Genomic DNA, 18,934 nt, shown 5'->3' on the forward strand with positions numbered 1-18,934 from the left:
CATCCAGACCAACTGAGAGGAGATATATCCATCCAGACCAACTGAGAGGAGGATATATCTATCCAGATCAACTGAGAGGAGGATATATCCATCCAGACCAACTGAGAGGAGGATATATCCATCCAAACAAACTGAGAGGATATATCCATCGAAACCAACTGAGAGGATATATCCATCCAAACCAACTGAGGAGGATATATCCATCCAAACCAACTGAGAGGATATATCCACCCAAACCAACTGAGAGGAGGATATATCCATCTAGACCAACTGAGAGAAGGATATATCCATCTAGACCAACTGAGAGAAGGATATATCCATCTAGACCAACTGAGAGAAGGATATATCCATCTAGACCAACTGAGAGGAGGATATATCCATCCAAACCAACAGAGGATATATCCATCCAGACCAACTGAGAGGAGGATATCCAGACCAACTGAGAGGAGGATATATCCATCCAGACCAAATGAGAGGAGGATATATCCATCCAAACCAACTGAGAGGAGAATATATCCATCCAGACCAACTGAGAGGAGGATATATCCATCCAAATCAACAGAGGATATATCCATCCAGACCAACTGAGGAGGATATATCCATCCAGACCAACTGAGAGAAGGATATATCCATCCAGACCAACCGAAAGGAGGATATATCCATCCAGACCAACTGAGAGAAGGATATATCCATCCAGACCAACTGAGAGAAGGATATATCCATCCAGACCAACTGAGAGAAGGATATATCCATCCAGACCAACTGAGAGAAGGATATATCCATCCAGACCAACTCACAGGAGAATATATCAATCCAGACCAACTGAGAGGAGGATATATCCATCCAAACCAACTGAGAGGAGGATATATCCATCCAGGCCAAATGAGGAGGATATATCCATCCAGACCAACTGAGAGGAGGATATGTCCATCCAAACCAACTGAGAGGAGGATATATCCATCCAGACCAACTGAGAGGAGGATATGTCCATTCAAACCAACTGAGAGGATATATCCATCCAGACCAACTGAGAGGAGGATATATCCATCCAGACCAACTGAGAGAAGGATATATCCATCCAGACCAACTGAGAGAAGGATATATCCATCCAGACCAACTGAGAGGAGGATATATCCATCCAGACCAACTGAGAGGAGGATATATCCATCCAGACCAACTGAGAGGAGGATATATCCATCCAGACCAACAGAGGAGGATACAGCCATCCAGACCAACTGAGAGGAGGATATATCCATCCAAACCAACTGAGAGGATATATCCATCCAGACCAACTGAGAGGATATATCCATCCAGACCAACTGAGAGGAGGATATATCCATCCAGACCAACTGAGAGGATATATCCATCTAGACCAACTGAGAGAAGGATATGTCTATCTAGACTAACTGAGAGGAGGATATATCCATCCAAACCAAAAGAGGATATATCCATCCAGACCAACTGAGAGGAGGATATATCCATCCAGACCAACTGAGAGGATATATCCATCTAGACCAACTGAGAGAAGGATATGTCCATCTAGACTAACTGAGAGGAGGATATATCCATCCAAACCAACTGAAGGATATATCCATCCAGACCAACTGAGGAGGATATATCCATCCAGACCAACTGAGAGGACGATATATCCATCCAGACCAACTGAGAGGAGGATATATCCATCCAGACCAACTGAGAGGAGGATATATCCATCCAGACCAACTGAGAGAAGGATATATCCATCCAGACCAACTGACAGAAGGATATATCCATCCAGACCAACTGAGAGAAGAATATATCCATCCAGACCAACTGACAGAAGGATATATCCATCCAGACCAACTGAGAGGATATATCTATCCTATCCAACTGAGAGGATATATCCATCCAAACCAATTGAGAGGATACATCCATCCAAACCAACTTAGAGAAGGATATATCCATTCAGACCAACTGAGAGAAGGATATATATATCCAAACCAACTGAGAGGAGGATATATCCATCCAAACCAACTGAGAGGAGGATATATCCATCCAGACAAACTGAGAGGATATATCCATCCACACCGAGAGGAGGATATATCCATCCAAACCAACTGAGAGGAGGATATATCCATCCAAACCAACTGAGAGGAGGATATATCCATCCAAACCAACTGAGAGGATATATCCACCCAAACCAACTGAGAGGAGGATATATCCATCCAAACCAACTGAGAGCAGGATATATCCATCCAAACCATCTGAGAGGAGGATATATCCATCCAGACCAACTGAGAGGAGGATATATCCATCCAAACCAACTGAGAGGAGGATATATCCATCCAAACCAACTGAGAGGAGGATATATCCATCCAAACCAACTGAGAGGAGGATATATCCATCCAAACCAACTGAGAGCAGGATATATCCATGCAAACCATCTGAGAGGAGGATATATCCATCCAGACCAACTGTGAGGATATATCCATCCTGATCAACTGAGAGGAGGATATATCCATCCCAACCAAATAAGAGGATATATCCATCCAAACCAACTGAGAGGAGGATATATCCATCCAAACTGAGAGGAGGATATATCCATCCAGACAAACTGAGAGGAGGATATATCCATCCTGACCAACTGAGAGGAGGATATATCCATCCAAACCAACTGAGAGGATATATCCATCCAAACCAACTAAGGAGGATATATCCATCCTGATCAACTGAGAAGGATATATCCATCCTGACCAACTGAGAGAAGGATATATCCATCCTGACCAACTGAGAGGATATATCCATCCTGACCAACTGAGAGGATATATCCATCCTGACCTACTGAGAGGAGGATATATCCATCCAGACCAACTGAGAGGAGGATATATCCATCCTGACCAACTGAGAGAAGGATATATCCATCCAAACCAACTGAGTGAAGGATATATCCATCCTGACCAACTCAGATTAGTATATATCCATCCTGACCAACTGAGAGAAGGATATATCCATCCTGACCAACTGAGAGAAGGATATATCCATCCAAACCAACTGAGTGAAGGATATATCCGTCCTGACCAAGAGAGAAGGATATATCCATCCTGACGAACTGAGAGGATATATCCATCCTGACGAACTGAGAGAAGGATTTATCCATCCAAACCAACTGAGGAGGATATATCCATCCTGACCAACTGAGAGAAGTATATATCCATGCTGACCAACTGAGAGAAGGATATATCCATCCTCACCAACTGAGAGAAGGATATATTCATCCTGACCAACTGAGAGAAGGATATATCCATCCAAACCAACTGAGAGGATATATCCATCGTGACCAACTGAGAGAAGGATATATTCATCCTGACCAACTGAGAGAAGGATATATCCATCCAAACCAACTGAGAGAAGGATATATCCATCCAAACCAACTGAGAGAAGGATATATCCATCCAAACCAACTGAGAGAAGGGTATATCCATCCTGACCAACTGAGAGAAGGGTATATCCATCCAAACCAACTGAGAGAAGGATATATCCATCCTGACCAACTGAGAGAAGGATATATCTATCCTGACCAACTGAGAGAAGGATATATCCATCCTGACCAACTGAGATTATATATCCATCCTGACCAACTGAGAAAAGGATATATCCATCCTGACCAACTGAGAAAAGGATATATCCATCCTGACCAACTGAGAGAAGGATACATCCATCCTGACCAACTGAGAGAAGGATACATCCATCCTGACCAACTGAGAAGGATATATCCATCCTGACCAACTGAGAGGATATATCCATCCTGACCAACTGAGAGAAGGATATATCCATCCTGACCAACTGAGAGGATATATCCATCCTGACCAACTGAGAGGATATATCCATCCTGACCAACTGAGAGGATATATCCATCCAAACCAACTGAGAGAAGGATATATCCATCCTGACCAACTGAGAGAAGGATATATCTATCTTGACCAACTGAGAGAAGGATATATCTATCCTGACCAACTGAGAGAAGGATATATCCATCCTGACCAACTGAGAGAAGGATATATCCATCCTGACCAACTGAGAGAAGGTTATATCCATCCTGACCAACTGAGAGAAGGATATCCATCCTGACCAACTGAGTGAAGGATATATCCATCCTGACCAACTGAGAGAAGGATATATCCATCCTGACCAACTGAGAGGAGGATATATCCATCCTGACCAACTGAGAGGAGTATATATTCATCCTGACCAACTGAGAGGATATATCCATCCTGACCAACTGAGAGAAGGATATATCCATCCTGACCAACTGAGAGAAGGATATATCCATCCTGACCAACTGAGAGGAGGATATATCCATCCTGACCAACTGAGAGGAGGATATATCCATCCTGACCAACTGAGAGGAGGATATATCCATCCTGACCAACTGAGAGAAGGATATATCCATCCTGACCAACTGAGAGGAGGATATATCCATCCTGACCAACTGAGAGAAGGATATATCCATCCTGACCAACTGAGAGGATATATCCATCCTGACCAACTGAGAGAAGGATATATCCATCCTGACCAACTGAGAGGATATATCCATCCTGACCAACTGAGAGAAGGATATATCCATCCTGACCAACTGAGAGGAGGATATATCCATCCTGACCAACTGAGAGAAGGATATATCCATCCTGACCAACTGAGAGAAGGATATATCCATCCTGACCAACTGAGAAGGATATATCCATCCTGACCAACTGAGAGAAGGATATATCCATCCTGACCAACTGAGAGAAGGATATATCCATCCTGACCAACTGAGTGAAGGATATATCCATCCTGACCAACTGAGAGGATATATCCATCCTGACCAAATGAGAGAAGGATATATCCATCCTGACCAACTGAGTGAAGGATATATCCATCCTGACCAACTGAGTGAAGGATATATCCATCCTGACCAAATGAGAGGAGGATATATCCATCCTGACCAACTGAGACAAGGATATATCCATCCTGACCAACTGAGAGAAGGATATATCCATCCTGACCAACTGAGTGAAGGATATATCCATCCTGACCAACTGAGAGAAGGATATATCCATCCTGACCAACTGAGAGAAGGATATATCCATCCTGACCAACTGAGAGAAGGATATATCCATCCTGACCAACTGAGAGAAGGATATATCCATCCTGACCAACTGAGAGAAGGATATATCCATCCTGACCAAGTGAGTGAAGGATATATCCATCCTGACCAACTGAGTGAAGGATATATCCATCCTGACCAACTGAGAGGAGGATATATCCATCCTGACCAACTGAGAGGATATATCCATCCTGACCAACTGAGAGGAGGATATATCCATCCTGACCAACTGAGAGAAGGATATATCCATCCTGACCAACTGAGAGAAGATATCCATCCTGACCAACTGAGAGAAGGATATATCCATCCTGACCAACTGAGAGAAGGATATATCCATCCTGACCAACTGAGAGAAGGATATATCCATCCTGACCAAGTGAGTGAAGGATATATCCATCCTGACCAACTGAGTGAAGGATATATCCATCCTGACCAACTGAGAGGAGGATATATCCATCCTGACCAACTGAGAGGATATATCCATCCTGACCAACTGAGAGGAGGATATATCCATCCTGACCAACTGACAGAAGGATATATCCATCCTGACCAACTGAGTGAAGGATATATCCATCCTGACCAACTGAGAGGAGGATATATCCATCCTGACCAACTGAGAGAAAGATATATCCATCCTGACCAACTGAGAAAAGGATATATCCATCCTGACCAAGTGAGTGAAGGATATATCCATCCTGACCAACTGAGTGAAGGATATATCCATCCTGACCAACTGAGAGGAGGATATATCCATCCTGACCAACTGAGAGGATATATCCATCCTGACCAACTGAGAGGAGGATATATCCATCCTGACCAACTGAGAGAAGGATATATCCATCCTGACCAACTGAGAGAAGGATATATCCATCCTGACCAACTGAGAGGAGGATATATCCATCCTGACCAACTGAGAGAAGGATAAATCCATCCTGACCAACTGAGAGGATATATCCATCCTGACCAACTGAGAGGAGTATATATCCATCCTGACCAACTGAGAGAAGGATAAATCCATCCTGACCAACTAAGAGGATATATCCATCCTGACCAACTGAGAGAAGGATATATCCATCCTGACCAACTGAGTGAAGGATATGTCCATCCTGACCAACTGAGTGAAGGATATATCCATCCTGACCAACTGAGAGGACGATATATCCATCCTGACCAACTGAGAGAAGGATATATCCATCCTGACCAACTGAGAGAAGGATATATCCATCCTGACCAACTGAGTGAAGGATATATCCATCCTGACCAACTGAGTGAAGGATATATCCATCCTGACCAACTGAGTGAAGGATATATCCATCCTGACCAACTGAGAGAATTATATATCCATCCTGACCAACTGAGAGAAGGATATATCCATCCTGACCAACTGAGAGAAGGATATATCCATCCTGACCAACTGAGAGGATATATCCATCCTGACCAACTGAGTGAAGGATATATCCATCCTGACCAACTGAGAGAAGGATATATCCATCCTGACCAACTGAGTGAAGGATATATCCATCCTGACCAACTGAGTGAAGGATATATCCATCCTGACCAACTGAGAGAAGGATATATCCATCCTGACCAACTGAGAGAAGGATATATCCATCCTGACCAACTGAGTGAAGGATATATCCATCCTGACCAACTGAGTGAAGGATATATCCATCCTGACCAACTGAGAGAAGGATATATCCATCCTGACCAACTGAGAGAAGGATATATCCATCCTGACCAACTGAGTGAAGGATATATCCATCCTGACCAACTGAGTGAAGGATATATCCATCCTGACCAACTGAGAGAAGGATATATCCATCCTGACCAACTGAGAGAAGGATATATCCATCCTGACCAACTGAGAGAAGGATATATCCATCCTGACCAACTGAGAGAAGGATATATCCATCCTGACCAACTGAGAGAAGGATATATCCATCCTGACCAACTGAGAGAAGGATATATCCATCCTGACCAACTGAGTGAAGGATATATCCATCCTGACCAACTGAGAGAAGAATATATCCATCCTGACCAACTGAGAGAAGGATATATCCATCCTGACCAACTGAGAGGATATATCCATCCTGACCAACTGAGTGAAGGATATATCCATCCTGACCAACTGAGAGAAGGATATATCCATCCTGACCAACTGAGAGGATATATCCATCCTGACCAACTGAGAGGATACATCCATCCTGACCAACTGAGAGAAGGATATATCCATCCTGACCAACTGAGTGAAGGATATATCCATCCTGACCAACTGAGAGGATATATCCATCCTGACCAACTGAGAAAAGGATATATCCATCCTGACCAACTGAGAGAAGGATATATCCATCCTGACCAACTGAGTGAAGGATATATCCATCCTGACCAACTGAGAGAAGGATATATCCATCCTGACCAACTGAGAGAAGGATATATCCATCCTGACCAACTGAGAGAAGGATAAATCCATCCTGACCAACTGAGAGGATATATCCATCCTGACCAACTGAGAGGAGTATATATCCATCCTGACCAACTGAGAGAAGGATAAATCCATCCTGACCAACTGAGAGGATATATCCATCCTGACCAACTGAGAAGGATATATCCATCCTGACCAACTGAGTGAAGGATATGTCCATCCTGACCAACTGAGTGAAGGATATATCCATCCTGACCAACTGAGAGGAGGATATATCCATCCTGACCAACTGAGAGAAGGATATATCCATCCTGACCAACTGAGAGAAGGATATATCCATCCTGACCAACTGAGAGAAGGAGATATCCATCCTGACCAACTGAGAGAAGGATATATCCATCCTGACCAACTGAGAGAAGGATATATCCATCCTGACCAACTGAGAGAAGGATATATCCATCCTGACCAAGTGAGTGAAGGATATATCCATCCTGACCAACTGAGTGAAGGATATATCCATCCTGACCAACTGAGAGGAGGATATATCCATCCTGACCAACTGAGAGGATATATCCATCCTGACCAACTGAGAGGAGGATATATCCATCCTGACCAACTGACAGAAGGATATATCCATCCTGACCTACTGAGTGAAGGATATATCCATCCTGACCAACTGCGAGGAGGATATATCCATCCTGACCAACTGAGAGAAGGATATATCCATCCTGACCAACTGAGAGAAGGATATATCCATCCTGACCAACTGAGTGAAGGATATATCCATCCTGACCAACTGAGTGAAGGATATATCCATCCTGACCAACTGAGAGGAGGATATATCCATCCTGACCAACTGAGAGGATATATCCATCCTGACCAACTGAGAGGAGGATATATCCATCCTGACCAACTGAGAGAAGGATATATCCATCCTGACCAACTGAGAGAAGGATATATCCATCCTGACCAACTGAGAGGAGGATATATCCATCCTGACCAACTGAGAGAAGGATAAATCCATCCTGACCAACTGAGAGGATATATCCATCCTGACCAACTGAGAGGAGTATATATCCATCCTGACCAACTGAGAGAAGGATAAATCCATCCTGACCAACTAAGAGGATATATCCATCCTGACCAACTGAGAGAAGGATATATCCATCCTGACCAACTGAGTGAAGGATATGTCCATCCTGACCAACTGAGTGAAGGATATATCCATCCTGACCAACTGAGAGGAGGATATATCCATCCTGACCAACTAAGAGAAGGATATATCCATCCTGACCAACTGAGAGAAGGATATATCCATCCTGACCAACTGAGTGAAGGATATATCCATCCTGACCAACTGAGTGAAGGATATATCCATCCTGACCAACTGAGTGAAGGATATATCCATCCTGACCAACTGAGAGAATTATATATCCATCCTGACCAACTGAGAGAAGGATATATCCATCCTGACCAACTGAGAGAAGGATATATCCATCCTGACCAACTGAGAGGATATATCCATCCTGACCAACTGAGTGAAGGATATATCCATCCTGACCAACTGAGAGAAGGATATATCCATCCTGACCAACTGAGTGAAGGATATATCCATCCTGACCAACTGAGTGAAGGATATATCCATCCTGACCAACTGAGAGAAGGATATATCCATCCTGACCAACTGAGAGAAGGATATATCCATCCTGACCAACTGAGTGAAGGATATATCCATCCTGACCAACTGAGTGAAGGATATATCCATCCTGACCAACTGAGTGAAGGATATATCCATCCTGACCAACTGAGTGAAGGATATATCCATCCTGACCAACTGAGAGAAGGATATATCCATCCTGACCAACTGAGAGAAGGATATATCCATCCTGACCAACTGAGAGAAGGATATATCCATCCTGACCAACTGAGAGAAGGATATATCCATCCTGACCAACTGAGAGAAGGATATATCCATCCTGACCAACTGAGAGGATATATCCATCCTGACCAACTGAGTGAAGGATATATCCATCCTGACCAACTGAGAGAAGAATATATCCATCCTGACCAACTGAGAGAAGGATATATCCATCCTGACCAACTGAGAGAAGGATATATCCATCCTGACCAACTGAGTGAAGGATATATCCATCCTGACCAACTGAGAGAAGGATATATCCATCCTGACCAACTGAGAGGATATACCCATCCTGACCAACTGAGAGGATACATCCATCCTGACCAACTGAGAGAAGGATATATCCATCCTGACCAATTGAGTGAAGGATATATCCATCCTGACCAACTGAGAGGATATATCCATCCTGACCAACTGAGAAAAGGATATATCCATCCTGACCAACTGAGAGAAGGATATATCCATCCTGACCAACTGAGTGAAGGATATATCCATCCTGACCAACTGAGAGAAGGATATATCCATCCTGACCAACTGAGAGAAGGATATATCCATCCTGACCAACTGAGAGGATATATCCATCCTGACCAACTGAGAGAAGGATATATCCATCCTGACCAACTGAGAGGATACATCCATCCTGACCAACTGAGAGAAGGATATATCCATCCTGACCAACTGAGAGAAGGATATATCCATCCTGACCAACTGAGAGGATATATCCATCCTGACCAACTGAGTGAAGGATATATCCATCCAGACCAACTGAGTGAAGGATATATCCATCCTGACCAACTGAGTGAAGGATATATCCATCCAGACCAACTGAGAGAAGGATATATCCATCCTGACCAACTGAGAGAAGGATATATCCATCCTGACCAACTGAGAGGATACATCCATCCTGACCAACTGAGAGAAGGATATATCCATCCTGACCAACTGAGAGAAGGATATATCCATCCTGACCAACTGAGAGGATATATCCATCCTGACCAACTGAGTGAAGGATATATCCATCCAGACCAACTGAGTGAAGGATATATCCATCCTGACCAACTGAGTGAAGGATATATCCATCCAGACCAACTGAGAGAAGGATATATCCATCCTGACCAACTGAGAGAAGGATATATCCATCCTGACCAACTGAGAGGATACATCCATCCTGACCAACTGAGAGAAGGATATATCCATCCTGACCAACTGAGAGAAGGATATATCCATCCTGACCAACTGAGAGAAGGATATATCCATCCTGACCAACTGAGAGGATATATCCATCCTGACCAACTGAGAGAAGGATATATCCATCCTGACCAACTGAGAGAAGGATATATCCATCCTGACCAACTGAGAGGAGGATATATCCATCCTGACCAACTGAGAGAAGGATAAATCCATCCTGACCAACTGAGAGGATATATCCATCCTGACCAACTGAGAGGAGTATATATCCATCCTGACCAACTGAGAGAAGGATAAATCCATCCTTACCAACTAAGAGGATATATCCATCCTGACCAACTGAGAGAAGGATATATCCATCCTGACCAACTGAGTGAAGGATATGTCCATCCTGACCAACTGAGTGAAGGATATATCCATCCTGACCAACTGAGAGGAGGATATATCCATCCTGACCAACTGAGAGAAGGATATATCCATCCTGACCAACTGAGAGAAGGATATATCCATCCTGACCAACTGAGTGAAGGATATATCCATCCTGACCAACTGAGTGAAGGATATATCCATCCTGACCAACTGAGTGAAGGATATATCCATCCTGACCAACTGAGAGAATTATATATCCATCCTGACCAACTGAGAGAAGGATATATCCATCCTGACCAACTGAGAGAAGGATATATCCATCCTGACCAACTGAGTGAAGGATATATCCATCCTGACCAACTGAGAGAAGGATATATCCATCCTGACCAACTGAGTGAAGGATATATCCATCATGACCAACTGAGTGAAGGATATATCCATCCTGACCAACTGAGAGAAGGATATATCCATCCTGACCAACTGAGAGAAGGATATATCCATCCTGACCAACTGAGTGAAGGATATATCCATCCTGACCAACTGAGAGAAGGATATATCCATCCTGACCAACTGAGTGAAGGATATATCCATCCTGACCAACTGAGAGAAGGATATATCCATCCTGACCAACTGAGAGAAGGATATATCCATCCTGACCAACTGAGTGAAGGATATATCCATCCTGACCAACTGAGAGAAGGATATATCCATCCTGACCAACTGAGTGAAGGATATATCCATCCTGACCAACTGAGAGAAGGATATATCCATCCTGACCAACTGAGAGGATATATCCATCCTGACCAACTGAGAGGATACATCCATCCTGACCAACTGAGAGAAGGATATATCCATCCTGACCAACTGAGTGAAGGATATATCCATCCTGACCAACTGAGAGGATATATCCATCCTGACCAACTGAGAAAAGGATATATCCATCCTGACCAACTGAGAGAAGGATATATCCATCCTGACCAACTGAGTGAAGGATATATCCATCCTGACCAACTGAGAGAAGGATATATCCATCCTGACCAACTGAGAGAAGGATATATCCATCCTGACCAACTGAGAGGATATATCCATCCTGACCAACTGAGAGAAGGATATATCCATCCTGACCAACTGAGAGGATACATCCATCCTGACCAACTGAGAGAAGGATATATCCATCCTGACCAACTGAGAGAAGGATATATCCATCCTGACCAACTGAGAGGATATATCCATCCTGACCAACTGAGTGAAGGATATATCCATCCAGACCAACTGAGTGAAGGATATATCCATCCTGACCAACTGAGTGAAGGATATATCCATCCAGACCAACTGAGAGAAGGATATATCCATCCTGACCAACTGAGAGAAGGATATATCCATCCTGACCAACTGAGAGGATACATCCATCCTGACCAACTGAGAGAAGGATATATCCATCCTGACCAACTGAGAGAAGGATATATCCATCCTGACCAACTGAGAGGATATATCCATCCTGACCAACTGAGTGAAGGATATATCCATCCAGACCAACTGAGTGAAGGATATATCCATCCTGACCAACTGAGTGAAGGATATATCCATCCAGACCAACTGAGAGAAGGATATATCCATCCTGACTAAGAGGAAAGACAACATTGTCGTGCCGGCCTCCACTACATCTCCTCCAGCCTCCCTCCACACACCCTCCATTAAAAACATTAACTCCTCCACTTATACAAAATACACTAACCTCCCTACTGTATAATACAATAAGCCGCCGAGGCAATAATTACCAGAGCGAGAGGCTATTCTTGACAACATCGTCCCCAGCAGCTGAGCTTATCCAAGATGGCCGACACAGTCAAATCAGCATATATATTATCAATAAAAATAAATATAATACAAATATAATATATATAATATAGTAATATAAAAATAATATATGTGTGTCGTGTCATATAAGTACAACTTGCGATTTTGGCTTAAATAGCAACGCTATTCTTGCCGAATAAGAGAAGCGAAAATTTGCGTATGCAATAATTTCGCAAAGATCATTCTGAATCTAACGAAAAATATATATTTCGTTGTATTTGTTTATTATTAAATTATTGTTAACTTATCTAAAATATATTTAGTTGGATTAGGCTAAATTAAATTGCGCTCTTTATAATAAGGTTTGGTAAGTTTTCTAAGGTTCTTTTGGTACAAAATTATTATTTTTACATTAAAATAAATGAAAAATATGTATCTTTAAACGTATAAGTGAAAATTTTAATAAGGACTTAATTTTAAATGAGTTCTTGCTTATTAACTAGTTTTACTTATTGGGCACGACACACACACACACACACACACACACACACATACACACACACACACACACACACACACACACACACACACACACACACATACACACACATCACACACACATACACACACACACACACACACACATACACACACACACTGCTCATAAAACACCAATGGGGATTTGAGGAAATGGAAGGCATGGACATGATTGGAGAAAGAGACTACATTGTAGGCATAATTCATATATATATATATATATATATATACAGTGGACCCCCGCATAGCGAACGCCTTGCATAGCGAACAATCCGCATAGCGCATAGTTTGTTCGCTAAAATTTTGCCCCGCATAGTGGACAAAAACCCGCTCAGCGACCTTCGTCCAAGACGGGTCCAATGTGAGCCCTCAGCCAGCCTTACATGTGCCGCCCGTCCCATTGTTTACCAGCCAGCCTCCGCGGTAACATTCAAGCATACACTCGGAATATTTCGTATTATTACAGTGTTTTCGGTGCTGTTTGTGGAAAATAAGTGACCATGGGCCCCAAGAAAGCTTCTAGTGCCAACCCTACACCTCAAAGGGTAAGAATACCCATTGAAATGAAGAAAGAGATCATTGATAAGTATGAAAGTGGAGTACGTATCACCGACCTGGTCAGGTTGTACAAGAAACCAAAATCAACCATCGCTTCTATTGTGGGCAAGAAAACGGCAATCAAGGAAGCTGTTGTTGCCAAAGGTTTAACTGTGTTTTCGAAACAGAGATCGCAAGTGATAGAAGATGTTGAGAGACTCTTATTGGTGTGGATAAATGAAAAACAGATAGCAGGAGACAGCATCTCTCAAGCGATCATATGTGAAAAGGCTAGGAAGTTGCATCAGGATTTAATTAGAAAAATGCCAGCAACTAGTGATGATGTGAGTGAATTTAAGGCCAGCAAAGGTTGGTTTGAGAGATTTAAGAAGCGTAGTGGCATACATAGTGTGATAAGGAATGGTGAGGCTGCCAGTTCGGACCACAAAGCAGCTGAAAAATATGTGCAGGAATTCAAGGAGTACATAGAAACTGAAGGACTGAAACCTGAACAAGTGTTTAATTGTGACGAAACAGGTCATTTTTCGAAGAAAATGCCAAGCAGGACCTACATTACTCAGGAGAAAAAGGCACTCCCAGGAGTGAGAGAGAAATTGAATAAGTTGCCTACTTCAAAGATTAAGGAAATGTGTGCAAAGTGGGTTGAACTGCAAACCTTTGCAGGTGAAAATCACCCTGACACAGCTACTGCAAGCCGTGCTGCTGACTATTACAATGACAATGTTATGGCCCATTTTAGGAAAATCTTAAAGAAACGGGAGGTACAGACCTCTATGGACAGATATGTTGTGCGACAGAGGTCCAGTGACTCTCAAGCTGGTCCTAGTGGCATTAAAAGAAGAAGGGAAGTAACCCCGGGAAAGGACTTGATATCTCAAGTCCTAATGGAAGGGGATTCCCCTTCTAAACTATAATAATTTTCACTCTCCCCTCCTCCCATCCCATCAATCATCACCAGATCTTCAATAAAGGTAAGTGTCATGTATTCTTAGTGCATGTCTTCTTAAGTTTGTGTGTATTAAAATTAATATTTTATGTAAAAAATTTTTTTCATACTTTGTGGTGTCTTGCACGTATATATATATATATATATATATATATATATATATATATATATATATATATATATATATATATATATATATATATATATATATATATATATATATATATATATATATATATATATATTATATATATATATATATATATATATATATATATATATATATATATATATATATATATATATATATATATATATATATATATATATGTCGTGCCGAATATGTAAAACTGGTCAATTAGCAAGAACTCATTTAAAATTAAGTCCTTTCTGAAATTTTCTCTTATACGTTTAAAGATATATTTTTTTCATTAATGCTGATGTAAAGATTTATAATTTTGCACCAAAAGAATCTTAGAAAACTTACCTAACCTTATTATAGCAAGAACAATTTATTTTAGCCTAACCCAACTAAATATATTTTAGATTTGTTTACAATAATTTAATACTACTAAACAAACACAGTGAAATACATTTTTTTACGTTAGGTTCAGAATGATTTTGGCGAAATGATTGCATACACAAATTTTCGCTTGTCCTATATGGCAAGATGAACGTTGCTATTTAAGCCAAGATCGCAAGTTCTGCCTATTCGGCACGACATATATATATATATATATATATATATATATATATATATATATATATATATATATATATATATATATATATATATATACGTATATATATATATATATATATATATATATATATATATATATATATATATATATATATATATATATATGTATATATATATATATATATATATATATATATATATATATATATATATATATATATATATATACTGTATATATATATATACTATATATATATATATATATATATATATATATATATATATATATATATATATATATATATATATATATATATATACTAAGCAACACAGACCCCAACTTATGCCTAGAACAGATTAACTCGGTGGCACTCGATGTATGCACAAGGCTTATTCCTCTAAGAAAAAGGAGGAGTAGATGTAAAATAGAAAGAGACAGGCGCTCCCTTTACAGGCGACGGAAAAGAATAACAGAGCGGCTAAAAGAGGTCAATATATCTGAAATGCGTAGGGAGACACTGGTCAGAGAAATAGCAAGCATCGAACTTAAGCTAAAGGAATCTTATAGGAGTCATGAATTGCGGGAAGAACTAAAAGACATAAATGAAATCGAAAGAAACCCAAAGTATTTCTTCTCCTATGCCAAATCAAAGTCGAGAACAACGTCCAGTACTGGGCCCCTACTTAAACAAGATGGGTCCTACACAGATGACAGCAAGGAAATGAGTGAGCTACTCAAGTCCCAATATGACTCAGTTTTTAGCAAGCCGCTAACCAGACTGAGAGTCGAAGATCAAAATGAATTTTTTATGAGAGAGCCACAGAATTTGGTTAACACAAGCCTATCTGATGTTATCCTGACGCCAAATGACTTCGAACAGGCGATAAATGACATGCCCATGCACTCTGCCCCAGGGCCAGACTCGTGGAACTCCGTGTTCATCAAGAACTGCAAGAAGCCCCTATCACGAGCTTTTACCATCCTATGCAGAGGGAGCATGGACACGGGGGTCGTCCCACAATTACTAAAAACAACAGACATAGCCCCACTCCACAAAGGGGGCAGTAAAGCAATAGCAAAGAACTACAGACCGTTAGCACTAACATCCCATATCATAAAATCTTTGAAAGGGTCCTAAGAAGCAAGATCACCACCCATCTAGAAACCCATCAATTACACAACCCAGGGCAACATGGATTTAGAACAGGTCACTCCTGTCTGTCTCAACTATTGGATCACTACGACAAGGTCCTAGATGCACTAGAAGACAAAAAGAATGCAGATGTAATATATACAGACTTTGCAAAAGCCTTCTACAAGTGTGACCATGGCGTAATAGCGCACAAAATGCGTGCTAAAGGAATAACAGGAAAAGTCGGTCGATGGATCTATAATTTCCTCACTAACAGAACACAGAGAGTAGTAGTTAACAGAGTAAAGTCCGAGGCAGCTACGGTGAAAAGCTCTGTTCCACAAGGCACAGTACTCGCTCCCATCTTGTTCCTCATCCTCATATCTGACATAGACAAGGATGTCAGCCACAGCACCGTGTCTTCCTTTGCAGATGACACCCGAATCTACATGACAGTGTCTTCCATTGCAGACACTGCATGGCTCCAGGCGGACATCAACCAAATCTTTCAGTGGGCTGCAGAAAACAATATGAAGTTCAACGATGAGAAATTTCAATTACTCAGATATTGTAAACACGAGGAAATTAAATCTTCATCAGAGTACAAAACAAATTCTGGCCACAAAATAGAGCGAAACACCAACGCCAAAGACCTGGGAGTGATCATCTCGGAGGATCTCACCTTCAAGGACCATAACATTGTATCAATCGCATCTGCTAGAAAAATGACAGGATGGATAATGAGAACCTTCAAAATTAGGGATGCCAAGCCCATGATGACACTCTTCAGGTCACTTGTTCTATCTAGGCTGGAATATTGCTGCACACTAACAGCACCTTTCAAGGCAGGTGAAATTGCTGACCTAGAAAATGTACAGAGAACCTTTACGGCGTGCATAACGGAGATAAAACACCTCAATTACTGGGAGCGCTTGAGGTTCCTGAACCTGTATTCCCTGGAACGCAGGCAGGAGAGAGACATGATTATATACACCTGGAAAATCCTAGAGGGACTAGTACCGAACTTGCACACGAAAATCACTCATTACGAAAGCAAAATACTTGGCAGACGATGCAACATCCCCCCAATGAAAAGCAGGGGTGTCACTAGCACGTTAAGAGACCATACAATAAGTGTCAGGGGCCCGAGACTGTTCAACTGCCTCCCAGCATACATAAGGGGGATTACCAACAGACCCCTGGCAGTCTTCAAGCTGGCACTGGACAAGCACCTAAACGTGCTAGTGACACCCCTACTTTTCATTGGGGGGATGTTGCATCGTCTGCCATCGTTTACCCATAATGTACAGTAGATTTTGCCCTGGCCATCGTAAATTCTAGCTGCCAGGGGTTAAGTTAGGGTGTGTTCCATCAGCATTAAGTGTCTTCCAGCAATTAAATGGTAAGTGTTAATATGAATATTTTGTGTACCCAGCAAGTAAATCAAAATACCATTCAGTCGACTAAACGTAAGTATACCAGAGTAGCTGGTTTTAATTTTATAATTAATTTAATGTCAGGCCTAGCTTTTTGTGAAAGTGGTAAAGAAGTGGGCAGTCGGAGGAGTTGCAGTTCTGTGACCTACTGTGACTTAAGTCCCATTTACCTCACCCAAATTACTTGCAGGTAATAATTCAGATAATGTCCTGTAAACCTCCTGCAGGTGATTTGCTCATCATCATCATCATCATCACTATCATCATCTTAATAATAATAATAATAATAATAATAATAATAATAATAATAATAATAATAATAATAATTTTTCACAATAATATGAATGTAATGAAAATAATTAGTAATTAGCAATAAATAAATATTAATAATATAGTAAAAATAATGGTAATATTAGGTTGATAATTAAGTCTTTTTTTATTATGTTTTATTGCACAAATTTAGGTTTTTAACAATTGTATTAATAAGTTTATTTAGGTAGAGACACATAATGATAATATTACCTGGAGTTTACCTGGAGAGAGTTCCGGGGGTCAACGCCCCCACGGCCCGGTCTGTGACCAGGCCTCATGGTGGATCAGAGCCTGATCAACCAGGCTGTTGCTGCTGGCTGCACGCAAACCAACGTACGAGCCACAGCCCGGCTGATCAGGAACCGACTTTAGGTGCTTGTCCAGTGCCAGCTTGAAGACTGCCAGGGGTCTGTTGGTAATCCCCCTTATGTGTGCTGGGAGGCAGTTGAACAGTCTCGGGCCCCTGACACTTATTGTATGGTCTCTTAAC

At 41.3% G+C, this 18,934-nt stretch overlaps 1 protein-coding gene across 1 annotated transcript in view; it reads right to left on the reverse strand.

Moving 5' to 3' along the window:
* ATPsynB (ATP synthase subunit b, mitochondrial) overlaps positions 1-12,883 on the reverse strand; it is a 45,648-nt gene extending 32,765 nt beyond the window's left edge. The window contains exon 1 of the mRNA XM_053792675.2: positions 12,801-12,883. Coding sequence (XP_053648650.1) covers positions 12,801-12,828 — 28 coding nt within the window. The 5' untranslated portion in view covers positions 12,829-12,883. The remainder of the gene's footprint in view (positions 1-12,800) is intronic.
* Positions 12,884-18,934: the final 6,051 nt, after the last annotated feature.

This window comes from Cherax quadricarinatus, chromosome 81 (genome assembly GCF_038502225.1).
Source record: "Cherax quadricarinatus isolate ZL_2023a chromosome 81, ASM3850222v1, whole genome shotgun sequence".
Lineage (NCBI taxonomy): Eukaryota > Metazoa > Arthropoda > Malacostraca > Decapoda > Parastacidae > Cherax > Cherax quadricarinatus.